The sequence below is a fragment of the Trachypithecus francoisi genome, unplaced genomic scaffold (genome assembly GCF_009764315.1).
Source record: "Trachypithecus francoisi isolate TF-2019V2 unplaced genomic scaffold, Tfra_2.0 Lachesis_group14, whole genome shotgun sequence".
NCBI lineage: Eukaryota > Metazoa > Chordata > Mammalia > Primates > Cercopithecidae > Trachypithecus > Trachypithecus francoisi.
In genome coordinates this window covers 38,329,706-38,357,587 of record NW_022681459.1, presented here as the reverse complement: position 1 = coordinate 38,357,587, position 27,882 = coordinate 38,329,706, and the positions used below count along the sequence as shown (strand labels likewise).

Genomic DNA, 27,882 nt, shown 5'->3' with positions numbered 1-27,882 from the left:
CACTCCAAAGCACATTAGATGGAAAAGCAAAATGCTGGAGTGTGGCTGCTGGCTTCTATTTGCAGAGGGAAGAAGGAGAGAAAGAATGAGAATGTGTATGCGGCCAGGTGCGGTGGTTCACACCTGTAATCCCAGCACTTTGGGAGGCCGAGGCTGGCGGATCACCTGCAGTCAGGAGATCGAGACCATTCTGGTTAACACGGTGAAACCCCGTCTCTACTAAAAATACAAAAAATTAGCCAGAGGTGGTGGAGGGCACCTGTAGTCCCAGCTACTTGGGAGGCTGAGGCAGGGGAATTGCTTGAACCCGGCAGAGGGAGTCACAGTGAGCCGAGATGGCGCCACTGCACTGCAGCCTGGGAAACAGAGCAAGACTCCGTCTCAAACACAAAATAAATAAATAAAACAAAAATAATAATAATAATGTGTATGCACTTTTGTGCTGGGATATATGTAAAATTTCTCCGAAAGGGTACACAAGCAACTGTCAGGGGCGGGACGGAGGGGACGTTCTCTGTAGATTTTCTCTTTTAAATGTTAGGCTTTGGGGTGAGATTACCTATCCTAAATTAAGATTTTTAAAAGACGATGCTGGCCACTGGGTGGAAAATGGAACCCAGGGTGTCTACGGCGCATTCCAGGGCATGATGCGAGAATGAAACTGGGTTGTTAGGTTTCCACGGGCATGAGGTGAGGAATTAACTAAGATGGGCCCTGAGCGTGGTGGGTGCAGCGACCGGGGGAGGGCTGGTCTGGGAAGGGCACTCTGTCGTGCAGCTACAGGATGTTATATGGAGTGGGCACTGGGGAAGGGAATAAAAGGGTAGAGAGTCAGGGACCCACGCAACTTTGCCTCTAGCAGAATTTGACATAGCTCCAGCCTGAGGCACCCGGAATTCCTTGGCCCTCCCTGAACATAACCACACAGGCTTTATGTGTGGAGTGTGGAAAGTGGGCAGTGAGGGACGGCGGCAGGTGCGAGAAGTACCCGCCAGCAGGACTCAGGAGCTCTGGGCTCTGGGATGTAAATCAAAGCACCGTGCCTCAAAGGGAGGCACCCGTGGGATGTCTCAGCCTCTCATTCTCAGTTGGCTAGCAAATGGACAGAGATGTACTAACGTGGCACGTTCTGGAAAAGCAGCTCTTGGCTTCTGCAGATGGGGTATCTCGGGCTGTGAAAGGGGGCCTCCGGAGGGGTGGTTTGCTCAACTTTAAATAAAGGCGGCAGCAAAGTAAATCAAAAGGCGTCAGCCCTCCCGCCCTCCTACAGCAGGTATTTTCCCGGCTGCTGCTGCCCCCTGCTGACAGAATCAGGACATCGCGGTCTCCGTGCCCCGCCGAGGCCACAGCTCAGGCCTCCACTTTGCATTCCGGGCGCACAGAAGGTGAGTCAGTCCCATTTCCTCTGCCCTTTATTGAGATGGCCACCGCCAAGCACTGCATCAGCGAAGACATAAACAACCAGGCCCACGTGAACAGTGGAAAAAAGAACAGCAAAGGTCATTACCAAGTGAAGGCAGTGCACCAGATGCGACAGTGCATTATAGGAAACTGTAAAACAGAACTGCACCACCGCATTATAAATGCCCCTCCAGGGAGTCATGGCCACCGCAGTGGCTGTTCCCTGAGTCTCACCACATGTCAGGCGTGCTGGGGACCCCTTGCATGTGACGACTCTCCTAAGCCTCAAAGCGCCTACCGGAGCAGATGGGAGGAGACTGAGACACAGAGGAGAGGTGGCAAGACAAGGATTCGAGCCCAGGAAGCCCGATTCCCATGGTCTTGCAGATTTCAAGTGCAAAATCAATATCCTTTATTCAGTGGGTTCATACATCTAAATCAGTGCTTCTCATCCATGGAAGATTTTGCCCCCCAGGGGACATTTGGCAATGTCCAGGGACAATTTTGGTGGTCTCAGCAAGGGAGCTTGCTCTGGCATCTAGTGGGCAGAGGACAGAGATGCTGTCAAACATCTATATTGCTCAGGACAGCCCCCATAACTAAGAATACTTCACCCCTAAATGTCAATAGTGCCAAGGTAGGGAAACCCTAATCTCTATATATATAAAATTTCTACAAATCTACTAGCACTCTCTTTTTGGCATTGCCTCTGACATGAGGACATTTGAGCAAATCTGCTTTAATGTGTGAAAGGTATTCTTCTTGAGAATTCATGCAGAATAACTCTCAATTATTTAATTTCCCCTAAACCTCCTATTTACCCAACTGTTGGATTGCATCCAACAATTCTGCTACTACACCCTATGAATGACAGGGCTGTGACGGGGCCCAGGCAGAAGGAGAACCCCCTGGCTGTCACGGCACAGTGGCGAAGGGGCTTGGGCCCTGCAGTGGGGACGATCGGCCCTGGCGCTGTGCGTGGAATGTTGCTGTTGTCCCCAGCAGGAAGCCACGGCTCATCCGCATGCTGCTCTTCAGGGATGTCTGAACGTGTTCAGCCCCAGGATGACCGAACAATTCCTGGGAACAACTTGTCAGCAGCTGCCCCTCCACTCCCCTCTTACCCCAAGCCCCAGGAATCAACCCCAACAGTCTAGTCCCTGGCTTTGGGAAGCAGGACTGTTAACCCTTCCTCTTCCACAGAACATATGGGTGTAACTAGGGGTGCAGGCTGGGGGTGAGAGAGGACCCAGGATCAGCTCACCCCATATGAATGGTCATTGCACACCTCCCAGCAGTAAGCCCATTGCCTGCCCAAAAATTGGTATTCAAGAGTTGGTGCTTATTGAATGAATGAATACACAACCGGAAGGGTAAAGTCTATGAGAGTCATTCATTCATTCAAAAGTATTTACTGGGTGCCTCACCATGCTGGGGACTGTCCTGATACTGGGTGAACAAAAGAGACCAAGTGTTGGTTCTCATGACGATTACCTTCTGGTGGAGGGCGACAGATACCATACAAATAAACTAATAAATATGGAATATAGGTGGCCCTCTGCATCCACTGGTTCCACATCTCTGGATTCAACCAACTGCACATTGCAAACATTTGGGGAAAAGAAAAAAAAATAAAAAATAATACAAATAAAATACAGTATACCAATATTTCCATAGTATTTCCATTTTATTAGTTACTGGAAGTAATCTAGAGGTGACTTAAAGTATACAGGAGGATGTGTGTAGGTTTTGTGCAAATATTACACCATTTTACATAGGGAACTTGAGTAGCCCTGGATTTTTATATCCGTGGTTACCAATGCCCCGCGGATACAGAGGGACAGACTGTGTAATCTCTGGCAGTAGTGAACGCTACAAAGAAAGTAAAGTAAGTCAAGGAGATTGAGACTGACAGATTGGGGGCAATGCTTAAATTGTGTGTTTGGGAGGGCTCCCCGAAGGCATGACATTTGAGCTGAGATCCGAATATCATGAAGGAAAATCATACAGCTTCATTGGGAACAGTGCATACAAAGACCCTGAGGTGGGAACGTTCCCAAAGAGCTTGAGAAACAGTAAAATGGTCCAACAGAGTAGATAAAGGTGGGTTCTGGCATTGGCTAAGAAAAGCAGTTCTCAACATGAGCATCTGTTGGAGTCACCAAGAGGGCTTATGGGGTTGCATGTTTCTGGTGGAGGAGGGGGGAGCCGTTTATCTTAGGGTTGGAACGTTTCTGATTGAAGATGTCATTTGTGGTTTATGGTCATTTTGACATTAGCCCTTAGGTTGATGCCCTTTGGGTTGGATTTAGGCAGTTTTTGATCAAGGGGAACTTTAAAATGGCGGCGCTTCTCCAAGTTGGCGATGCCCCTGCTCTGTCATTACCCACCTTGCAAAATGAAGGAACCGAGGCTTCAGAGGCTGCCCCGATGTGTGTCTGTGTCTTAGCTAAGTGGAGCTGCCTCAGGAGGGTGAGGCACTGAATGGGGCCCCTTACGGGATTAACAGGGTCACTCATGGTGAACAGGTTGACCTGGAGGGGAGCTGGCAAGAGGCAGGCAGAAGATCAGAAAGAGACTTTTTGCTCACCGGATCTGGGGTGTCTGAGACAGACTCACGTGATGTCACCAAAGAAGAAAAGCAGTTACGGAGAATGAAGGAGAAACAGACCTTTGCTGTAACACCAGGAATGAATTCCAAGGAAAGAACATTTCAGACAACTTGCATTTACTCCGGATTTGCGGCTGAAACCATCAGTCATTCATAGAGTGTGTGTTTATTCCCCAGCACAAGGCTGGCGGCCGCCCTGAGATGGAGAGTGGCAGAGAGGTGGAATGTTCTAGGCGTCTGGAGGGAATGTGGAACTTTCACGCAGGCACCTTTGCCGAGAGGCTGCTCTTCCCTTCAGCATCAGCCATCAGAGATCCCAGGGGCTCCAAAAGAGTGACAACAGGGGGTACCTTCGGCCAACCAATGACAGTGATGATAAACCAAATCTGTCCAGATAAGCTTCCGCTCTCCCATCCACCCCACAATCACGTATGCACCTACTATGTCCCAGGCACTTATAGGTTTCTCTCCTTCCATCCCCACAACCACCCCATGAGGCAGGTTCTCCTAGGCCCATCCTGAGAGGCTGAGGGATGAGATGACTTGCCCAGGTCAGGGAGATGGCAGTGATTTGGGTCTTTGACCCCCAACCACGTGAAAGAGGCACCCCCGACCCAGTAAACGCGTACAGAGAGCTTCCCTGGGTGACGGGCAACAAGGTAAGTGATGCATTCTCCTTTTGCAGAGAGTAAATGGACTAAGAGGAAAATGCGACCTCAAGTTTCCGAGTCTCACGACTCAGCCCCATCGAAGTGTACTTGTTCTCCCTTTGTTCACAAACATCACTTTAAACACCTTCATATTTTAGATTTTAACGCTTATAACATTTTTGGGCTTTTAAGATTAGATTTCCCTGCGGGATGCGGGGCAAGGACTGAACTTCTCGATGCACTGTAATAGCCGCGTTGTGCAGAATCCGGGAACCGGGAAAGCCGCCAGAACCGCTGCGAAGTCAAACGAAGTCAGAACGGCCTCTACTGCCGCGGCCTGGCCCACTGCGCAGGCGCCATTCCAGACAGTCTAGCGCCCAACCTGCCCCATTGTAGGCGAACCCACTTCTAGAAGGACAGCGGGAGTGGCGAATCCCCATTCAACCCGAAGACGGGTCAAGCCAGGCGCTGACCAATCAGGAAGCTTCTTTTATCACCGCTTCTGGCTGCTTGACGTGGAGACTTCTTTATCTCGGGACTCTGGAGCGCAGCGGGGGCGGGATATAAAGCTGACAGACGTCAATACCAACCACTCGTCAAGCAGAATGGACTTGAAGAACAGATAATCCTACGAGTTGCATCTCAAGAAAAGGCTGTTATCCCAACTCCTTACTCCCATTGGATTTTTGCGAGCCCTCGAGGGTGAGAGCTTTTGGCGGCAGCCAATCGAGGGTCAGCCAGGAGGAGGAGGCGGGGCAGGTGGGCTATGGTTACCTAGAGAGTGCGTTAGGTACTGTACTTGTGGCCGGAGGAGAGCAGAGTCGTCTTTCCCTGATCCCGCTGGGTAGGGCTGTGCTGAGGGGCTGGGCGGGGAGCACAGACCGTGTCCGCTCTCTTGCACCTTTTCAGACTGCCGTGTCGGGCCTCGAGCCGGACCCACCTGGAGCCCTCCCCTGCCTACCCGCCCCCAGCGCCCGATTTTCGCCCTCAGCCCAGAAGGGCCGGGCTCGGTCATCCCCAGTCCCGTCGCGGCCACTGGCCCTTGAGATCAGCCCTCCCCACCTTCCCGTCCCAGGCCAGCCCAGGGCCCGAAGCCCACCCACCCGCGCCTCTAGCAGCTGCTCTTGTGCTCTGGGTACGGCTCGCGGGAGTGTTGGTTACCATGGTGAAGCTGGCAGCCAAATGCATCCTGGCAGGTGAGTCTGAAAATTTGCGCTTGAATACGGTGGTCTCTGGAGTCCAGAGCCTTCATAATTCATCCAAAGCTTTTGTTCACCCAAATTGCCTACCCTCTTTTCCTTTCTCTCTGCCAAAGGCGAGTTACTGCAATTACTGATACAGTAAGTTACATTAGGCGCGGAAGAATGATCTGCCAGAGCACTTCGCAGCTCCAGTGGATTTTCCCCTGCTCCCTGTCACATACTCTGAGACCACCTTTACCAGTTGAGCCGACTCGTTACAAAATCACTGGTTAAAACTCTGGAGGAGCAGACTTATTAAAACAAAACAAACAAAACTTAAGCAAACCTTGAGTGCTTTAGCTAAACATTTACTGTACCCCAAAGTTAGGCATCAGTGACTTTGGTAGTCTTTACTATGGAATTTTTTTTCCCTGACCTCACCCCCTCTGATAACGGTGACCTGCGTGTAGTGACCAGAGTTTGCAAAAGGCACTTGTGTATTGTCTTTAAGACCCAAAGTTACTGTGCTGCCCCTCTCCAAGAAGGGCATAAATGTTGAGACTCCCAAAGGCAGGAATCTTTGTTTTGTTGACTGATACATCCCAAGCATCCAGAACAATGCCTGGAACATAGTGGGTACTCAATAAATACTTTCAGAATGGATGAATATATGGCATGCACATTTGTAGTGTGCCCCTTGTATCACTCTGCGCATTTAGAAAAACAATAGCTTGGATTATAGACTACGAAACACATGTGCATGTTACTGAGTCCTTACTGCATGTGAGGCACACATATTTCATGTAATCGTCTCACCATAGCACACTGGGCTAGGTACTGGATTGTTCTTTTTTTTTTTTTTTTTTTTTTTTTGAGACAGAGTCTCACGCTGTCATCCAGGTTGGAGGGCAGTGGCGCGATCTCGGCTTACTGCAACCTCCACCTCCCTGGTTCAAGCAATTCCTCTGCTCAGTCTCCGAGTAGCTGGGATTACAGGCACGCACCACCATGCCCGGCTAATTTTTTTTTTTTTTTTTTTTGTATTTTTAGTAGAGACGGGGTTTCACCATGTTGGCCAGACTGGTCTCGAACTTCTGACCTCAGGCGATCCGCCCTTCTCAGCCTCGCAAAGTGTTGGGATTGCAGGCATGCGCCACCGCGCCTGGCCAGGTACTGGATGGTTCTGATCTTACTGAGGCACTGAGAGATGTCAGCCAAGGTCAACCCCTAGTGAAGCTCCTAGACAGGATTTCGGCCCCTCGATCTGCCCAACTCCAAAACTCTTAACTCATGTTTCTGTTCAAACCTGTGACCTTTCCAGGCTTCCCTGGCCAGCTCAGGAAAGAAGTGGTGAGAAATTATATAGAGAAAAAGATTTCTTTTTTAAAAAATTCCCCTCTTCCAGACTGAGAATAAATTATGATATTTTTAATGGCTTTTATAATTTGAAAATAAAAGGGTCACACAGAAAGATGACTGACAGTAGTAACTGAATCATACTGGAGCAAAAGAAATTAATGGTTCTCAGGAGTGTCTCCAGTTTCCAGAACACCAGAGGAGGCAGTGTTGTGTAACAAAAGTAATTTTGCCTGTTCCCTCTTATTGGCTGTGTCATCTTGGACAAAGCACTTTTTTGAGCTTCAATTTCCTTATGGATAAGGTGAGAACATTATTTTCTGAAGTTACATTTTGTTTTAAATGGGCTTCTCTCTGTGTTCTTTTTAAATTCGGTTTTCATCATGGAACTAACTTAATGAGCACTTTGGGTGCATCAGCTCTGTGCTAGACCCTCAGTACAGATGGTCTCACTGAATCCTCATAGCAACCCTGGAGAATTGGTCTTATTGCCATCTTCATTTACAGATGAGGCAACTGAGGCCCAGAAAAATGAGAACGTTTGCCTTGGGTCACAGAGCTGGAAGCGGCAGAGCGGTATGATGCAGACCCTGGGTCCTAGTCTGATTTCCAGGGCTTTCGCCTAAGCTACACTGTCCTCAAGCTCTGCTCCTCTGTGCCTTTTTTTTTTTTTTTAAGATGGAATTTCACTCTCGTAGCCCAAGCTGGAGTGCAATGGCACAATCTCAGCTCACTGCAACCTCTGCCTCCCGGGTTCAAGCGATTCTCCTGCCTCAGCCTCCCGAGTAGCTGGGATTACAGGCGCCCGCCACCATGCCCAGCTAATTTTTTGTATTTTTTAGTGGAGACGGGGTTTCACCATGTTAGCCAGGCTGGTCTTGAAATCCTGACCTCAGGTGATCCGTCCGCCTCAGCCTCCCAAAGTGCTGGGATTACAGGCATGAGCCACTGCGCCCGGCCCTTTTTTTTTTTTTCTTTTGGCGTAATTTCACTCTGTCTCCCAGGCTGGAGTGCAATGGTGCACAATCTTAGCTCACCGCAACTTCCGCCTCCTGACTCAGCCTCCCACGCAGCTGGGGTTACAGGCACACGCCACCATGCCCAGTTAATTTTTGTATTTTTAGTAGAGATGGGGTTTCGCCATGTTGGTCAGGCTGGTCTCGAACTCCAGACCTCAAGTGAACCGCCCGCCTCAGCCTCCCAAAATGCTGGGATTACAGGCATGAGCCACCCACTGTGCCCGGCCTCTTTGTGCCCTTCTTTACCCCAACTCCCTTGGGCAGTTCTCTCACCTGAGTGCAGCCACTGCCTAGTTAATGGCTCCTGAACTCCAGCCTGCACCTCAATCTGCAGCCTCTTTTCAAGGCTTCCACAGCATTTCCTCTTGAAAGTTCCCAGGGACCGAAAGACCTCAGCCCAGAAATCAACCCCCTTTGACACCCCCCACCCACCCCCGCCACACACACACCATTGGTTTTATTTTTCCATCCATGACCCACAGCCCTACTGCTGAAACTGAGTTTTTCTGTTTTTTCTCTCACATAACTAGTCATTGAAGGACCTGATGTTCAGTTCAAGTGTTGATGCGTTGAACAGATACTCACTGGGCACCTGCTGTGTCTGAGTCACCGTGCAAGGTGCAGTGGGCATGCAAGCATGAAGCAGTTGCATTCAAGGAAGAACTAAGATGCACGTGATAAGTTCTAACAGAGCGAACACAAAGCAAATGCCCTTTGTGTGCCAGATGCGGAGAAATACAAGGCACAGCTGCTGCTTGTTCTGGTTCTGGAGAAGAGAGAAAACAACATTTGACATTGATCTATATTTTATTTACTTTAAAAAAAAAACACTTAAATAGTACTTATCTATGCCAGGCATTGTACATACTAACCCATTTAATCCTCATAACAATTCTGCAAGGTAGGTGCTATGATTATCCTATGTTATACATGTTGCAACTGAGGCACAGAGAGGTTAACTAACTGATTTAAAGTCACACAGCTAGAAAGTGATGGAGCTGGAGTCTGGCTTCACAGTCTGTGCCCTTAAGTACCGTGATATTCTGCCTCTTGATATACATGGAGATGGTAATAGAGCCTCCTGGGAGGGTTGCTCTGACGTCACATCTTGCACTGCCACTGAGCAATGATCCACATTAGCCACATGGATAAAGACGAAGGAGGGAGAGATGGCCTTCAGAGGCTGTGCAGAAAGGGTATTACCTGAGATTTCCTTGCAGAGAATGGACAGGATTTGAATTTGGTCTAGGGGTACCTGGAAGGCAGTGGCCTTGAGGAATTTTCAGGGACTGGGAGAACAGGAATGCAGAGCCCAGATTTGGGGTAAGGGATTGTTGGGGAGAGAGTGGGAAGGTAGGTTAAGGCTGACTGCGGAGATGAGTAGGCCGTGAAGGAATCCTCAGTGGGGTTTGTGTGAAGGTTTGCCAAGATGGAGGCACTGTGTTATGAGGGTCCATCTGTTGATGCCACGCTCTGGGCGGATTAGAGCTGGGAGAGAAAAAGAAGAGGAAAGAAGTGTTTTCAGTTAAGGCACAGTCAGGAAGACAGAAAACGCAGTCGTCATTTCAGCAGAGACATTTTAATATATGGAATTGGTTCATCAGGCGTTGGAGAACTGAGGAAACAAGAAGGCAGCACTGAGATGATACAGAGTGGCGGGCAGAGGTCAGGGGTGTCAGAAGCTTGAAGAGCCCCAGGGAGCTGGGATCCGGACCCCTGAAGAAGGGGCCCTGCCTGGCTGGTGCCAGCACCTCAGGAGTTCAGTCACCCGCCGCGTGACTCCAGCACATGCCACAGAACACTAGGACCCATTTCCCCCTGGGAGGAGCCCATCCCTGTGTTCAGGGCAAGACACACCAAACCAGTTCCAAACCATCCTGGAGGGTCTGTGTTTTAAGACCACTCCCGGTACCAAGGACTACATAAGTCAGGGGCCAGGCAAAAACCAGCAACTCTATTCGGCATTTCAATGGTGAGGATTTCAGTAGGATGTTAATGACACAGGTGCTGGAGGACTGGAAGAGGAAAAGGGGGAGACTGAGGCAGCACGGGTAGTAACTGCAGGAAGGAGCACCGCCTCTCGGGCTGGGGAAGCAGAGGGAAGCATGTGGGGCTCTCAGCCCAGAAGCAGGGAGGAGGGGCCCTGGGAGCCGAGGTGTGGATCTCTGAGAAGAGGGCACTGCCCACTGGTGCTGGTTCCTCTGGGGACAGCAATAAGGCTGGTCTGGGAGTAGGGAAACACATACACACAGAAAAAACCAAGACAGGAAGCAGTTAGTGCTGCTGGGGTGCAGGCCCAGGGTAGTGCTAAGAAAAAGGAGAAGCAGGCGGGAAGAGCATGTCCTCTCCCCTGATGCCGGCCTTCCCCTCTTCTTCCAGAACTCCCATTGGCAAAGCCTAACAGGAAGTTCCTAGCAAGGGAGAAACATGTCTGCAGAGGCCCCCTCCCCAGCACACCACGGAAGGACTTGAGGCTGAGACAGAAACCCGGCAGTGAGGTCTGAGCTAACTGGGGCGGGGTCAGCAGGGAGGGCCGAGCAGAGGTGGGCTGAGACTCAGCCAAGGATGTGAGGAATGTAAGGGAGGCTGCCTGGAGACGGGAGGGAGGAGGAGGAGCAGTCAGAGGTGACCTGTTGAATCTGGGGACGATGAAAATACATGATGGCATCACGAACAGAAAGCATGGGCGAGGGGGATGACCCACTCAGGACCAGGGCATGACAGAGCTTGGCCGTAGACAGACTGAGGTTGGAGGAAGATCCTTCATTCTAATGGCAACTGACAACGCACACGGGTTTTTGGATATATAGACAAAGATTGGGAGGGAGAGCCTGCCTTCTTTCAAGGTGACAAGAGTCAGTGGGATGGAGTGGACTGGGAGCAGAGTGCTACCGAGGACAGGCCTATGGGAATGCCTACACTCAGGGGCATGGGGCAGGCAGATGGCAGGAGACCCAGGCCAGGGCAGGGTCACTGAGGCCATGGGGACCGGACTCGGGAAGGAAGGGGTCGCTTCAGGCTGACTCACATCCTTCAGAGACATCAAGGAGGATGAGAACCAAGAAAAGGCCATCGGCCTTGGCAACTGTGAGGTCACAGGTGACCTCGCATCGTGCCCTTGCAGACGTCATCCTCTCTGTCCTGCAGAGCCCTGCCTGCTGTCACCCCCAGGCCCAGCCCTTGCCCCCAGGGAAGCCTCCTTCCCCAGTGAACCCTCTCATTCATTTCTTTCCTCGATGCTCCCCAGACGCCTTGCTTCTCAGTTTGTGCTATTTGAATTTGCACTTGTCATCCTGTTGCTCTGCAAATGTGTTTATCAGTTATTTCACCTCCCTGTGCTTCTGAGCCCTCATAGCCAACACAGGCAGTTTCCTGTAAGTGTTGGTGACTGTGACTGACAGTCAGAGGAAAGATTTATGAAATTAACCAGAACAAATCTGTGAGGAATCTCATAAGCAGGAGGAGCCGATTTCCAGCTGGATTCAGGAGCAGAACTGGAGTCGGGAGGGCGGGCGCAGTCAGGGCCCAAGGAAGGAAAGCGACGTGCTCTGTTTGCTCCGAGATGGACGGGTACCCCGTGACGGTCTAGGCTGTAGTTGCCCCAGATGTCATGGAAGGCTGCGGTGAGGAGGGCCTGGAGGGGCAGCATTAAAAATGGGTCAGAACTCATGCCTGTAATCCCAGCACTTTGGGAGGCAGAGGCAGGCAGATCACCCGAGGTCAAGAGTTTGCAACCAGGCTGGCCAACATGGTGAAACCCCGTCTATACTAAAAATACAAAAATTAGCTGGGCGTGGTGGTGAGCACCTGTAGTCCTAGCTACTCGGGAGGCTAAGGCAGGACAATCACTTGAACCTGGGAGGCAGAGGTTGCAGCGAGCCGAGATCACGCCACCGCACTCCAGCCTGCGTGACAGAGACTCCATCTCAAAACAAGAAAAGGATCAGAAGTGGTCCCTGAGCTCTAGGAGAGGAGCAAGGCCTGGGAAGAGCATGAGGTTGGAATCCCGGGCAAGTTACCCAGCCTCTCTGAGCCTCAGTCTCTTCATCTGTCAGGTGAGGTTAATGATACCTTGGCGGGGAAGGAATGAATGGGATTGTGTGAACAGGTCCGTGAGGGGGGCTCAGCACTTGTTGGTTCCCTTCTAAGGAGTGATGACAAATAGAAAAGCAGGACCTGAATAGCTCACTCAAACCTGGAGGAGTTCACATAAAATGAAATGGCACAAGCATTGAAATAATTGTCTTACAAGAGAAAATTATAGGTGGGAAAAGTCAAAACTGAAAAGTGAACAGTAGCAGACTGTCGAGAAGTTGAGGAAAGAAGTGTTGAAGCCGACTGTAAAGTGGGAAGCAAAGGTGAAGAGATGGTACCAAGTGATGTGAGTTGGAAGCCGCGGAGTGCGGTGCTGATTTTGTTAAGCATCCAGAGGATGAGAAGCCGAAAGCACATGTTCTGCCAGGGCCTGGACGGTGGAGTGCAAGTCCATGTAAGACTCGGGAGGAAAAGAGGTAGAACATGGAAACCATTGGCATCAAAGGAGGCTCAGCAGAGTCATGGGAGGGAAAATGGGGAGGGCAAAGGGGAATTAAAGACGGGCAGGGAGAGCTTCCAGCACCTGTGACGGGCACAGGAGGAGTGCTCGATTAAGTGGCGCCCAGCCATCTTGTGAAAGGCTTAGGTCTGAGATCGAAAACTGTGACATAAACCTTTAGTTCTGAGGGACCAGTTTCTGGGGCTGTTGACCAGCAGAGGAGAGGGAGATAAAGCCAGTAGGTGAGAGACGAGCTTGGAGGAGGTGCCTGCTATTGCAGATAGAATTGGTGGAGAGGCCCCTGGGAAGATGAATCCTCGGGTCACAGGCGGGCACTCCGCCATGGAGACGGAGCATAGCATTTGGAAAGAGATTTCAGGATGATGAACATAGCCTCAGACTTCTTGCTTCCCACAAATGCAGAGACCCTTCCATCCCTGAGCCCCCACCCAAAATAGTATTCAGGTGGAAGCTGTCAACCCAGATTGGGTCAGTTGACAGGTGAGTCTGCCTGTCAGTGCCAGTCACACTTCTTTACCTTCAAGACTTCAAAGTAAATTCCAGTTTGGAAGTGACAGCTTTTCCCCATGGGGCGTGTTTCAGTGGAAGAGCGTCAGTTCCGTTTCCAGGGCCCCAAAGCCCTCCGTAAGCTCTGTTACCTTCTGGGTCAGTTCCCATGGATAAAAGGCTTAGCCATGCAGGAATGTGCTCTGGCTGCTGTGAGGTTTGCAGATCAGTCTCACAGACCTGTTCCCTGCCCACGGCCTCAGAACAAGTTCCTGTGAGAGGCAAGTACATCTCTCAAAACTCACTGAAGTTTTTGGTTTCTAGACTAATGTTCTGCAGCGAGAGATTCTCAAGTTGGATGAGAACTGAGGCATTCTTTTTCTTCTTTTCTGACCTCACAGGAGACCCAGCAGTGGGCAAGACCGCCCTGACGCAGATCTTCCGCAGTGACGGAGCCCATTTCCAGAAGAGCTACACCCTGGTGAGCTGGGGAGTTGAGACCTGGCCACAGCTTAAAGAGAAGTGCTCCGTTCACCGTGAGTGAGTGACTGCGAAGTTCCTTGAAGAAGCCTTAAGACAGCTGATGAGAGGCTGCTCGGAGGGCCATGTAGAGATCGTTTTTTTCCACTAGCCCAGGGTGAGAGGTCGGCTACAGAGCAGACTGGCCACAAGCAACTTGGCCACCATGCATAGCAGCTCATGTCAGGGCAGGGAGGTGGAGAGGACTAGTGGGTCCTCTCTGACTTCTGCACACTGAGCTGCTTCTTACCAGAACGAGACCAGAACAAACCCTTCCACTGGAGATAGCCCCCCTGGGATCGGGGTGCTTGTGTGTCCTCCTGTAACAGGCTCCCGCTTTGGGGGCCCTCAATGCTAACATTCTTGGTGTTCCTCGGCAGACAACAGGAATGGATTTGGTGGTGAAGACAGTGCCAGTTCCTGACACGGGAGACAGTGTGGTGAGTGATGCCTTTACCCAAGGGAACTCAGGGCTCCCCCAGCTGGGCCCAGGGTCTCTATAGTCACACCACCCTCCCTAGGAGAGATGTAGTACAAGGCTGTGGCCTGGACTTGTCTGAGCATTTCGGAATAGAATCGGGAAGCATTTGGGGGAGGGACTGAGGAGGTGGAGGAGGAAGGAAGGAGGACTAGGATATGGGCCTGGCCCTCAAAGAACTTGTTCTCTACTATCAAGGTTCTTGAGTCTCTGTATGGGAACCTGGGACTCTTGAAAGTGGATTGCAAGATGTTATGTTTGTGTGTACTTTTCCAGAGAGAGGGTTTGTAGCTTTCACCAGATTCCTAAAAAGGTCTGAGAAAAAAAAAAAAAAGTGTAAGTACTTCTGATGAAGAGAAAGGTGAGTGCCCAGGTAACCAATATGCAAAACAGACCGTGGCACTGATGTTCAGATGGCATACGCTGGGGATCAGAGGCCAGCCAGGAAATACCCAGTGCCAGGAGGGAGCTTGGCGGGGAGCCGAGGGGTGATTTCCTAGGGGAGTAGCCCTAGGGGCTCTCACATGAGCTGGGGAAAGATTGGACAGGGCAGGAAGGGTCATCCCGCACCGTCTGTCTGCATCACTCCTTAGCCATCCCAGAAGGGTGACAGAATGTCCTACTTTAAACACCTTCCCCAGGCCTACTCAGCGACCTCCTTTAGAAAGAATTGTTCTAAGATTTGAAAATCAATTTGGTTAACAAAGTGCAGAATGACCTTTTGGAAACCAGAGCGCTCGCCGGCCTGTTTAACATTCTGTTCTGCCAGGTGGGAAGTCAGCTTGTTCCTGGTATTTTTGCATTCAGGGTTACAAGAGGTGAGATTCTACACAGAAAGTGCTGGTTGGTGCGAGAACCCGTCGTACCGCCTCTCTAAGACTCTGGAGTTCGCTCCTTTCCCCATCATCTTCTCTCGTGCCTAGGAGAAAGGACAGAGCATGTATGAATTTGTGGGTGCCTATATTTCACCCCTAAGACAAGCCTAGTGTGAGCTGAGAGTGATACCACTGACTCGTAGCTTGTGGTTTTTCCATGTGGAGACTTTCTTGCTTTTCTGATTGTAGGAACTCTTCATTTTCGACTCTGCTGGCAAGGAGCTGTTTTCAGAAATGCTGGATAAATTGGCAAGTAGCACATGGTTTTTTCCTGACCATCACCACCTCCTGCCAAAACGTTGGCCCCTGACAGTGCTCACACAGCAGTTTCCCTGCACTGTGCTGTTGGGAAGCTCCCATGGCGTTCCTCTTTAAGGGGCGTTCCTCCCAGCCCAGGACTCGTGGCTACTTGGCAAGAAGGAGCGGCTGATGCGCGTGACTGCCCGGGCCCCAGCTCCGGGGTGCCCAGGATCCAATGGGCCAAGAGCCTTGCGGCTCGATCCTTGCAGCCCTCCCCCTGTGAGGCCCCCCTCCTTTAGAGCAACACCCTCCTGATGGTGTCCTTTCAGATGGTGTCGCCTACCTCCCAGGACAGTACAGACTGCCTCCTTCCCCTCTGGGAAGTGCTGTAGAGGCCTCAGCCTAGAATGAGGCTCACTTTCTGCTGTTCCACTGGGGTTTGCTCCGGGAAATGCCCCTGCTGCTGCCCAGGGCTCACCATGCCCCATCCACCCCCGTCCCACCAGCCTCGCAGGATCCGTTTGCTGTACCTTCCATGGTAACAGTCTCACTAATCCGGGCCAGCGAGCTAATGAGAAGGTTTGAGTTCTCCAGAGCCCTCCCCTGCCTTTCCAAGAACAGCCACATTTTCATGGAAACTGTTTTCTGCCCCTTTTTTTTTTGTCGCCTAAGAGAAGTAGATCTAATGATAGTGATTTCATACAGGGTTGGCTTCATGCATCGGTTCATGATGTTCACCCCAATTGCCTACTGTGTGCATGGCCTGGCACTGGGGCTGCCATGCCCAGTAGAAGGGAAGATGTATTTGGGCAAATCAGGCCATGTGCCACCCGTCAGCTCACACCCTTCCCTCCAGCCAGCCCTGACTCCCGGTTCACCCACTCTGGCTTTAACTTGATGCCAGGCCTCCCCAGGATCCCCTCACTGAAGCCTGGAAGAAGGAGGGTTTCTTGAGTTAAAACCATGCTGAGGTGTCTCCTGCATGCATGTAACAGAGTTCAGTGTGTTCTAGCAGGAGTTCAAGAGTTAATCAGTTTAGTTCATCAAGAGTCATCCGTTTAGTTCACAGTCCTCCCATCCTGGACACTGCCAGGAGCCAGCACAGCCTTATAGGGTGAAGAGGAGCCCTCCAGAATGGACTCTGGGCTGGCCTTCCAAGGATCCGAAAGGGAATTCAATCTGGAGGGAAAAGGATTATCCTCTGTATCCTGTAAGGTTACTGACACCCCAGAAATAAACCAGGTCCTAATTGTGCAAGGTTGGGGGATCCAGAAACCAGGGCATGACCAAGAGTCACAAGCACCAGGGTGCGCACCCGCAGCCTGTACGGGGCCATCCTATGTCCAGGAGTAGGCAGCAGGACGTCCCAGGACTCTGAGCAGCCCCTGAAGGTGACAGCCCCCGAGAGTGTAGTCTTGGCTCTTAATTGGGTCATGGAGCCCTGTCCAGTTGTCGATGTGGTTTGGATTAGGCTGAGGCAGGGATGGCAAGAGAAGCAGAAAATGCCCTCTGCATTTTAAAAAGCCAGCTCTTATTAGGAAGATGCAAGCAAACAAGCTCCCAGGGCTGGCTAATGAAGAAGAATCTTCTTTCAGGGCTGGAAAGCACAGAAACATAACTTGCATGGTGGTGGGCTCTCGATAAGAATGAGTGGAGAATGACTGAACGAGGCCAGCCACAGGTGAAAGCAGATTTCTGGGTAGAGAAGACCTCAGTCGTCCCCCATCTCTGTCATCGTTGTCATTGTTTTTAAAGCCTGTCAGGCCTGGACAAGTCACTTAGCCTCCCTGAATTCGGTTTCTTCAGCTACAAAGTGGAAATATTCAGACACTACCGAGTTGGGAGGCCTCACAGTGAGGTGCAGAAGTGCCCAGCAGAGCCTGGCCCAGACATGAGCTCTCGTCCTTGGCGGTACCCCCCCAGCCCTGCCTCCTGCCACTGAACGGGGCCCCCTGTTCATTCCTTTGGGGAAATTGTTTGACTTCTGTGGGTGTGGCTGTCTTCTGACTCCTGTCCCCCTTATAGTTTTCTGTTTCCCTCTATTCCCCATATCCTTTCCCTTGGAGGGCCAAGTTGTCTCCCAGCCTTGAAGTCACTTTTCCTGTTACTGACCCATGCTCATTCTGTCCCTCTTGCACAGTGGGAGAGTCCCAATGTCTTATGTCTCGTCTATGATGTGACCAGTGAACAGTCCTTCAACAACTGCAGCAAGTGGCTGGAGAAGGCTCGGGCCCAGGCTCCAGGCATGTCTCTCCCAGGTACGAGCTGCAGACACCCATGTTTCCCAGAGGCATCTCTGTCCTTCGGTTCAAGAGCACAAGGGCATTGCAGAGGTGGCTGTGGGTGGAGAAGGGGCCCTGGGCTTTGACTTTGATGGCCTAAGGCATACACTGGCCCTGCTGCTTAGCAGCCATGCCAACCTCGGTGAGTCACCACACACACCTCTCCCAGTCTAGGAAATGGGAATGAGGACACGCACCTGGCAGGGCTGTGGGGAGACTCAATAAGGGGAGGGTGCTGTAATATCAGTTGTTAATTCCAGAAAGCTAACCCCAGGGAAGAGTTCCTAATTTTCTCTTGTATATGGGGTACAAGTAAACATTCAAGTCCTGTTGTCACTGCTGAATGCTTTAAATCAGTTTATTTTTCGTCCCTATGTGAGATCAACAAATTCTCCTCATTATAGACCGGGGAAAGTGATCTCCAGAGACAGGCTCAAAAATTAGCTGCAGCTGATGCAGCTGGGAGCTGAACTAAATTACCTCTGAATCCCTGACTCCAAGCCGAGTCCTTAGATTAGTATTAATGACCAGTTTACAGTTTGCTCCATGTGCTAGGAATTATTACAAGGCTCACATAAATTTGGCCCTTGCCTTCACGCATTTGCAGCCCTTTAAGGAGGCAAGGGAGACAGATATACATGAGGTCTAGAAAAAAGATCTAGCAGAAGCTATGCATGAAAAGCAAAGCCCACCTGTCTGTGGCCCTCGGGGCCAGCACGAGAGACCCCTGGCTTTCCCTGTGGGGTCTCACCAGCTTGAGTTGGGCAGCTCTTTACACCCCTCAAAAATAGTGCTCTCATCTCGCCCGCTGTCCTTCCAGACTGTGACAGTGAAGTGTCATATTTTGGTTGTTTCTTCTGAGTAGGTGTTTTAGTTGGGAACAAGACAGACCTGGTCGGCAGGCGAGCAGTGGACTCAGCTGAGGCCCGGGCATGGGCGCTGGGCCAAGGCCTGGAATGTTTTGAAACATCCGTGGTGAGTATCTCCGTTTGCCTCGTCGCCAAGCCTGGAGTGGGCCTCTGCTGGCAGCGGTCTTGCACATGACCTCACGTGCAGGGAGCTGTTACTCCACCATAGGCAGAGTCTCATTTGGAACTGATGTTTACATGCTTAGCCCAAGATCTCTTCTCAGTACAGCAGTAGCCGCTCAGACATAACAGGAAGGCAGATTAGCCAGCCAACCCTGGGAAAAGATGTATCTCAACTAGTAAGAAACAGAAGTGCATTGTATGTGGTGATCATGACCCTTGACGTTTGCATGCAGTATTCTGGGTTCAGATGTTGCTGGAACATTGTTTCCTGTGGCCCTCACAATCAGGCCTGTGAACCAGAAGTTGGTCTCACGGTTCCCATTCCAGTGTTGAGCTGCTCAAGTGACTTGTCCAAAGTCCCATGATTAGTGAAGGCTGGAGCCAGGACTAGGACTTGTGGCCTCTAATTCCCATCAGTGCTTCCCATCCTCACCTTGCTGCAGCCCCAGGGTGACTCCAGGCCACAAAGTGCCTGCCAGTTAAAAGATCAGAAGACCTCATTAAGTAGAAAAAGCAAGTGATTTGTTATCACCATCTTCAGTACACTTTTCATGGCAAAAGCTGCAATTACTTTTGCACCAACCTCATGTATCATGATTTTAGCTGTCCAGCACTGAGGAACCTGCTTCCTGTGTTTGGGAGTTTTAAAGTCCCATCCTCCCTGAGGCCAAGATGCAGGCATGTGACCCAGGCTGCACCAATCAGATCCCTCACGTGAGACTCCACTAGGAAGGGCATGAAGTGATGACCTGCCCTCTAGGAGCAGGAGTGGCCCCAGACATCCATCTCAGAGCCAGCAGGGGCCGGGGTGTTGGTTGCCCTGCCCCTTGCCAGGGTTGCTAGCTGGGGAGACCACCAGGCCTGGCACAGTCATGGTCGTAACTTGGCCCTCACCTTGTGGCCTTTAGACCTGATTCTGTGGCCCTCAAAAGAGTCATGGGCTGGTTAATGTTCTAGAGATCGTCTTCGCATTGGCTGGTTAATGTTCTGGAGATTGTCTTCACATGGGCTGGTTAATGTTCTGGAGGTCATCTTCACATGGGCTGGTTAATGTTCTGGAGGTCATCTTCACATGGGCTGGTTAATATTCTGGAGATCGTCTTCACATGGGCTGGTTAATGTTCTGGAGGTCATCTTCACATGGGCTGGTTAATGTTCTGGAGGTCATCTTCACATGGGCTGGTTAATGTTCTGGAGATCGTCTTCACATGGGCTGGTTAATGTTCTGGAGGTCATCTGCTGCCCCAGCTTGACTTTGGCTCTAGGCACTTGCGCTGTTGCTTCTAGGAACCTTGACCAGTGCTGCTGTCCAAGCTTATAAAATCCCCTCAACGCAGCATGCTTCCTTTACAGTGGTAAAGGCAGGCACCCTGACTCCCATGGAGAGCAGGAGAACTTGCTGTGGGAACTTGGACATGTTATTTCACCTGTTGGTGCCTCAGGCCTGTAAAATGAGGATAATAAAATACATCCCTCACTGAGTAATAAATATGAGAATCAAGTAATATGGTGCATATAAAACACGGATCACAAAGTCTGGCGCCTGGTAAACACTCAGTAGATGTTAGCTTTCTTAAAGTATAAATGTTGCCCCTAGAATCTTGTTTATACTGTTATTACTTACTAAATCCTTGTATTCATGGCTTGTGCAGAGGTAAATATCACCCTTGCCTCTGGTCCAATTATCACAAATGCTAAATTAATGAAGTCCAAGTCAGCTTTTCCTGTACAGCAAGTTCCTCATCTTTTCTGCAGCACACCTTTGCGCAAAGCAGTAGGCGGTAGTGCCCTAGCAAACAGGATTTCAGTATTCCCCCTTCCTCCATTCATTTGTGAAATTGTCCCCACACCCCAATATTCCATATTCCCGGGAACACTTGATAGAACTCAGAAATTAAAACCCACCCCAACCTCCAAAACATGAGTCACCAAAGGCCAGTGGGCTACCAGTTAAACTCTATTCAGGTGTTGAAGTGGGTGGGTATAAACTACGCTTGAAGAGGCTGCAGTAAGCACTTGCTATTATCTGTGCAAGTTAACTAGTCCCCCCTGAGTTGAGGCTCACAGAAGCACCACTGGCAGCTCGGTTAAGAAAGCTGTAATTAAAAAGGAAATATAACCAAACGCAGCTTGAGACGCAGCCAAGGCCTGATGCCAAGCCCGTCTCCTTCTCTCCTCTGCCTAAATGCCGCAGTGACCATCCTGCCGACCCAGAGAAGGTCCCTACAGACAAGTGCAAGAACAGTCCACGGTGATCACTGCCCTCCCAGGCAAGCGAGGAGTGGGGAAGTAACGTTCGTTGAGGGCCTACTGTGTGCTAGGTGTTTTGCACACTTTATTTGTTTAGGCCTCATAACAGCCCTACATTGTAACACTCCTGTGTTGTACAGATGACAGACTCAGAAAAGTTGTGTAGCTTTCCCTGGTCGCACAGTTAAACAAGGGCTAGAAACGGGACTAGGGGTCAGGCCTGTCCAGCTGGAAAACTTGGGTTTTCTAGAAGGGGTACCCTGGCCTCCCGCAGAGCCTGCTTTGGGACTCTGCAGAACCCAATTCTAGGCCAGGCTGAACACGAGCCTGAACCTGCCCTGAGAATCCCTCACTCTAAACAGACCTACTCCACAGCTGTCCGGACTGTGCAAGCGAGATGATGATTCGTGGTCAGACAAAAGGATTCCTGTCATTGGCAACCCTCTTCACGTATTTGGAAAATAGTTCAATTTCCTTCTATTTCAGAAGCATGCCGTGGTGTCTATTGAGGCTCACCTGCAGTGAATTCCTTCCTTTTTATGTTGAGATCTCCCAAGATTGCGTTTTTGAGTGTTTTCAAATCCATTTAGAAATCCCCGTGCGTGCGCTATGCAGGCCTCAGTCTTTTTCCATTCCACTCTTAACTCTGCTTTTGACGGAAGCAGTGTTTTACCCCGACGCTGGCATTGCCTGGGACCTTGTGCTCTGCACAAACAGCAGGGCCCGGCAGGATGTACTGAATTCTTGCTCTCATGTCCAGCTGGAGGTTGATGGCCTTCAAGTCCTTGGCTGTTGGGCGCTTACTGTAAATGTTCGTCTGGGCTGCAAACTCTCCACTCTTCCCTCCGCACTCTCTCAGCATTGCCACCACTGTCTTTCCTCTTGGCCAACTGTTTTATTCGCTTAGGCTTTCCCTGGCTAGAAAGCCCAGGTAGCTTTCTCCAAGGGACCTGGTTTCCTTCGCACATTTCTCTCATCCCAGCTGGCCTCGAGGAAAGGCAGCTCTTCCCAAATCAGAGAATCTGGATGCTGGGCTGGGCTCCGCACCAACCAGCTGGGCCACTTCACCTGCTGGGCCTCAGACGACTCACCTGTGCAGCGAAGGCACTGCACTTGATGCCTTCTGCAGTGTTCTTCAGTTTGGAAATCCTTCTGTTTCGCTGGGGATATTTCACGGCCTCTTCTCAAGGTTGCACTTTTGCCAGCTGCCAGGGATCGTCTCAAAACAGGTCCTTAGTGCATTCATAGCTTGAGCTACTGTCTTGAAAGTGGTACATTCCTTTTTCTGCCAGCTTGTTTCTGAAAAAGTTTTTGAATGCTCACGTGTACCCACAGAGCGAGAGTGGCTGTGAAGTGAGACGCTGCCATTTCCTTTCGCCTCCAGCCTGTCCCTGTGCACCTGGAGGGGCCCATTTTCTCCACCCCTTAGATAAAATCTAGGGCAAGTTCCTTAACTTCTCTTTTCTCTCTCAGGTAACAAAAATCCTTTTCGGCCCCTTTAGTCACAAAAATAGTCATGATTTCAGGTATGAAGTGCCCAGCCCTGGGTGATTGTCAAAATTCTGAACTTCATTTAAATTCGCACCTCCTCTCACAGTCTTCGGGAGGGAGAGACCGGGGCCAGTAGTGCAGCGTGTTTGTTGGGGTCTGTCGTGGCCCGCTCCATACCTGCTGGGTGGATCCGGCTGGTGCCCCGTGGGCACCTCTGAGATGCCCCTCCCCACCCCATCAGTGGCGCTGTCTCACCTGTAGGCTGCTTCTCATAGGTGGTGCCCCCTCACCCGTCCTGCAGCCCCAGTTCCTGGCTGTTCATTCTTTTTGGGATCCATCACCCTCCCTGAGGTGGTTCCAGCCGAGGCCCCTTAAGACAGCACCAGGCTGGCGCCACTTGGTCCCCGCTGGTCCAGGGAAGTGCCACTGCAGCCGTTTAGCTTGACAAAGGAGGCAGCGAGGCCGTCTCGTTGGCAGCCCTCTCCTGGCTTGCCCAGCCGCCACCTCACCTCCATTCCTCCCAGGCCTGGGTCCAGCACCAGCCTAGGAAGAGGGTGCCCCGTGCTGTCTAGCTCTTCTTCAGGGTGGGGGGCTCCTGGTTGCCTGGTATTTTGCTTTGGCGTTTTGAGCCTCAGTCAAAACTAAGAGAGGAAAGGTCTCATTTTCACATCTCATCACACATAACAGTGACTACAACTAAAAGCACAGGCTTTGTAGAAACAGACGTGGGTTCAGGCCCCAGCTCCACCATTCACAAAGTGTGTGGCGTCCTGCAAGGTACCTTCATCTCTGAGTTTCCCGAATCCATCTGAGTTTCCTTCTTGTAAAACTGGCATCCATGAAAGTGGCTACCCCAAAGGGTGTGAGGATAAAATGAGGTGGAAAGTAGGTAGCCCCTGAATGAGGGAAGCATGGAGTGAGTGCTGGCCCTCTGACCCTTCTAAAAGTAACACCGCCAACTTTTTAAACTGTCTTTCCAGAAGGAGATGGAAAACTTCGAAGCCCCTTTCCACTGCCTGGCCAAGCAGTTCCACCAGTTGTACCGGGAGAAGGTGGAGGTTTTCCGGGCGCTGGCGTGAACAGCTGGAGCAGATCGTGCTGCACAACTGGAGAAGACAGAATGACCTCTGCACTTTTAATGTATAATGATGGCTTTAAATAAAATGAGGAGAAAATGTCGAAGCAGCAGCTCCTTTCACTCTTGGCATGGGTGGCCCTAGTTCCACCGTACACTTTGGCCACTGCGTCACTGCCGGTTCCAGGGCAGCCGGGAACCCCACTGGGGACCCTGGCCCTCCCTGCTGTGAGGCTGGTGCTTTGGGACGTCGCCTTGCTCGAGGGGGTGGTCCTGCCCACTCTGCGTGGCAGGGCGCACCGGCTCCCTAAAGGGCCTCCCACGGCAAAAGCGAAGCCCACGGTGGGTTTTGAAAGGGCCTGGCCCAGCGTTTGCTTACAGTTTCCCACAGCTGAAATGCCCAGCTCAGAACCTGTCCCGAGGCTGAGACGGGGCTGATGGCCCCCTCCTTATGCTGACAGAGTCCATTCTGCTGCCTGCTCCTGGCTAGCCAGATGCCAGACCTCCCTGGAGGTGGATCCTGTCACCGGCAGAACAGTGCCCTCTGCCGGCCTCCCTTGGTGCCTGTCGCTTGGTGGAGGGCCCGGCCTCTATGGCTGTAGGGAAGGCTGAGTGCAGGAAGGCCAGGGCTCCCGCCTTCCTCGGGGAGCTGGGCAACCCGCATCATCGTTTGCACTGAGCTTGACTGTTCTCCATCCTGTCTCTGCTGCCAGATTAATCTTCTAAAACACCACTTTCATCATCTCACTGCCCTGATTAAAGACCCACAGAGGTGCCTCATCGCCTTTTACATCAGGCTGCCGGCCAAGGTCTGGCATCCAAGGCCTTCCCTGACTGTCACCTTCCCCCAGGGGTCTCGGCTTCTTTCAGCCCCCATGCCCCAGAGGACTTCATTACTCTCCCTCCAGGGGAGCGAGGGGCGTCATGCAGAGAGTGCCTGCATTGGGGTGGACCGACCTGGGCCTGTCCCAATGATAATGATGGAAATTGCCCTGGTTCCTATTTACGACCTGCCATGTCTCTACATGAGCTAAGCACATGTCATATATTCGCTAATTTAGTCCTTACAGGGCAGAGTCTCACCATCCCCCTTTTACAAATGAGGAGCTAGAGTCAGAGAATTAGGACACTTAGCCAAGGGGTGGCCGAGCCAGGATCATGGATGCCAGAGCCCGGCTCCCAGCTGCCATCCTCTTCTGCCTCCTTCCGAGCTTGGCTGGGAGCAGGTGGGGGTTAGGCTGCCTCTCAAGGTCACTGTGAGAAGTGAAGTAATGGATGTGCAGGGCATCTGCACACACGGTGTCAGCCAAGGTCAGGCTCTCGCATCCCCCTTCTCTTCCTGTTACTCAACATGAAGCCACTGTAGCGGCCGCGTCACACCTTCAGCAAGTCATTACCAAGGGCCTACCGTTTGCTGGGTATTTTCCTAGGCACTAGCAGCCAGGCTGCTGGTTTTGTGCCACATGTCCTGAAAGGGAAGGCTCACCATAACTAAAGGGATGCAGCGGGTGCATTTTCAGTTGCCCCAGAATTGGTTACCAGGGCCACAGCTGTGGACAAAGATGCTAAGTAAACCACCTCCTAAAGAGATATGGAAGCTTAGGGCCAGCCCCCCTCCCCATGGCCCTAGTAGAGATGGAAGAATTGGTCCTGCTGCTGTGAGCCCCGCATCCCCCTGCTCCCTGCTCCTCCCTGTCTGTATAAGATTGGAATGGTCAAGAGAGACGGGAGTGAGGGTGACCACTGTGTTGGTGAGTGGGTGCCCCCATGTCACCCCCTTGCCCCACCAAGGGAAGGAGGCCCAAGAGGATCCTCCTGAGACAGGATGCTGCCAGGAAGAGGAGGCTGGCACGGCACCCCAGTCGGATGCTCTCTGAGCTGCAGGAACCTGGTGCCAGCTGCAGCACAGGGTGGCAAGGGCGCCCTTGGGAAGCTCAGCACACATCCCCAGAGCTGTTTGGTCCCCTCTCGGAGGCGTTCCGTGGGGTGAGGCTTGGGGAGAAGCCTGCACCAGGAGCAGGAAAAGCAAGGACCGCATCTGGAAGGGCGGCACAGGTGTTCCATGGAGGGCTCCTAGAAGGACCCACATGGAGTGGAGTCATGTGGCCGGCCAGACAGGTACTGACAAAGGAAGCTGTTTCCCACCTGGAAAAAGGCAGGGGGCCTCTTCCACTGGCAGGGCTGGAGGGGAATATGGCTGCCCTTTCCTGAGGAGACCGCAGCAACAGAGGAGGCTCAGCCCCAAAACGACCAGGCACTTCCGCCACCCCCCACCACCACGGAGATAACAACAGATGCAACTGGACCCAGAGGAGGCCTGTGCAGAAGACACACGGCTCCTTCCTGACCCCTCTGTTTCAAGTTACTCCAGAGAGAGGAAGAAAAGATATTGCTCCCCTCCCCACTCTTCTGGAAAAGAGATTTGAACAAACACTTCGGGAGTTTGAGCTGACCTGGCCTGCCTTTCAGTGACTAGGATGGTCTGAAACATGTCGGGATCAGCCTGCTAGGAAGACCCAGCAGGAAGGGGACCTCTGCAGACCTTGATGGAAAAAAGTAATTAGGAAAAAGTAAAATGGTTTTGTTTCAGAGCCCATGGATTTGAGATTCTCCAATAAACTGGTTCTATGAGTAAACAAATGATCAAGATAATTTCAGGCAGTGCAGATGACAAAACAGAGCTGAGATGGGTGTTGATTTGTGGGGTAACTGGTTTGGGGGGGACAGGAAGGACTATGAGAAGAAGGGACATTCGCACTGAGATCCAGCAACAAGGTCAGCAAGTGCAAAGGCCCTGAGGCACGAATAAGCTTGGAACATAGAGGAACTTAAGGCTGATGAAGACATATCCTGGTGTGTGCTGGAGAAGCAGAGGGAGGTGAGGTAGGCAGGGGCCACAGTGGGAGGAATTTCTATTTTATTCCAAAGGCAACAGGAAGCCAGTGGTGGATGGACATCAGAGGTTTTTTTTGAGAGTCTCGTTCTGTCACCCAGGCTGGAGTGCAATGGTGCGATCTTGGCCCACCACAACCTCAGCCTCCCAGGTTCAAGTGATTCTCCGGCCTCAGCCTCCCGAGTAGCTGGGATTACAGACACGCACCACCATGTCTGACTAGTTTTTGTATTTTTTAGTAGGGATGGGGTTTCGCCATGTTGGCCAGGCTGGTCCCGAACAACTGACCTCAGGTGATCCACCCGCCTCTGCCTCCCAAAGTGCTGGGATTACAGGCATGAGCCACCGTGCCCAGCTGGACATCAGAGCTTTTATATCCTCACAGTGCCCAGCACTATTTGGGAACCTAACAAGTGGCTATTAATTACTTCACTTACCTAAAGACCCCACTCTCAATGAGCAAACATTGACAAAATGCATGCTGCATTTGCAGATTTTATTCCTGAATGAAGGCATTTGCTGAATAAATGCTTGGATCAAGCATTTGCTGAGCACCTACTATGTGCCGATCCCTGTTCTAGATCCTGGGGATTTGTCTCCCCTAAGGGTGCTTAGGTTCTAGGGGGGGTGAGAGAGGTGATCGATTGAACAGGTAAATTTTGCAGTCTATTAGGTGGCAATAGAGCAGAGGAGTGCAGAGGACATGCCAGGGCGGGGGCTGCAATATTAAAATGCGGAAGTCGGGAAGACCTTACTTGGAAGGTGACATTTAAGCAGGATTTGAGGGTCAGGGCACCTGGCACCCTCTAGGCGTGGTTGGCTCACCAGTGCCTCCTCAGAGGTGGAGCACTTTCTTTCCCTGGTGCCCAGCACTGAACCTCAGTAAAGTCCAATGAGTGTGGGAGGTGTGGAGGGACACCAGAGACGCAGACCTGCCCCTAGAGTCACCTGCAATCCATGGAGAAGAAAGAGGAGCTGACTCTGGATTTCTAAACTCCAGTGGAACCCAAAAAGGGTTGATCTTTCAAATCCTGAGGGAAGTTAGAGGAACCACCTTCTCTGTCTCCTTTAGGATCTCAGAAGAAGGTTCTGTTTGTTGTCCTCTACAATTCTTGCCTTCTGTAAGAGCGGTTTGGCCCGGGATCTGGCCTCTTGTCACCTTCCATGGCTCTGGGCTGGCCATTCCGCAGCATCTTTTTGGCTGCCTCTTGACATCACCTGATTCAGCCACAGAGGGCGGGGAAGCCCAGGTGACTGGGAGGGTGGACACACTGTGGGGCCAGTTGCATTTGGGATGGGTGTTCAGAAACAGTTGCTCAGTTCCAAAGCACTGCCTCTGTGACACCCAGGCCCTTCCCTGCCCTGTCCATTCAGATGTGGATGGGGTAGGAGCAACCCGCCAGGTGGGTTTCCTGGACGCTATTTCTGCTGTGAAAGGAGCCCTGTAGTTTTCCATATCTGGGAAACATGCATAGGATAGACTGTCTTC

The 27,882-nt window shown here is 51.5% G+C and overlaps 1 protein-coding gene across 3 annotated transcripts; it reads left to right on the top strand.

The window, feature by feature from the left end:
- The first annotated feature begins 5,403 nt into the window (after positions 1–5,403).
- Positions 5,404–23,607, top strand: IFT27 (intraflagellar transport 27). 3 transcript variants are annotated; one of them, XM_033232840.1, is made up of 7 exons: positions 5,404–5,858; positions 13,661–13,740; positions 14,159–14,218; positions 15,321–15,380; positions 17,512–17,629; positions 18,519–18,628; positions 23,406–23,607. In XM_033232840.1, the coding sequence occupies exons 1-7, from the start codon at positions 5,825–5,827 to the stop codon at positions 23,502–23,504; spliced, it is 561 nt and encodes a 186-aa protein (XP_033088731.1). In that variant the 5' UTR covers positions 5,404–5,824; the 3' UTR covers positions 23,505–23,607. The 3 variants fall into 3 exon arrangements, with proteins under 3 accessions (XP_033088731.1, XP_033088730.1, XP_033088729.1); XM_033232838.1 differs by lacking the exon at positions 5,404–5,858 and adding an exon at positions 10,613–13,540; XM_033232839.1 differs by lacking the exons at positions 5,404–5,858; positions 15,321–15,380 and adding an exon at positions 10,607–13,540.
- The last annotated feature ends 4,275 nt before the right edge of the window (positions 23,608–27,882 follow it).

Coding starts and splice junctions, on each gene's coding strand:
- IFT27 (XM_033232838.1), top strand. CDS start 13,429: ATGGATAAAAGGCTTAGCCATGCAGGAATGTGCTCTGGCTGCTGTGAG. Junction 13,741..14,158: donor TCCAGAAGAGCTACACCCTG/GTGAGCTGGGGA, acceptor GTTCCTCGGCAG/ACAACAGGAATGGATTTGGT. Junction 18,629..23,405: donor AATGTTTTGAAACATCCGTG/GTGAGTATCTCC, acceptor CTGTCTTTCCAG/AAGGAGATGGAAAACTTCGA.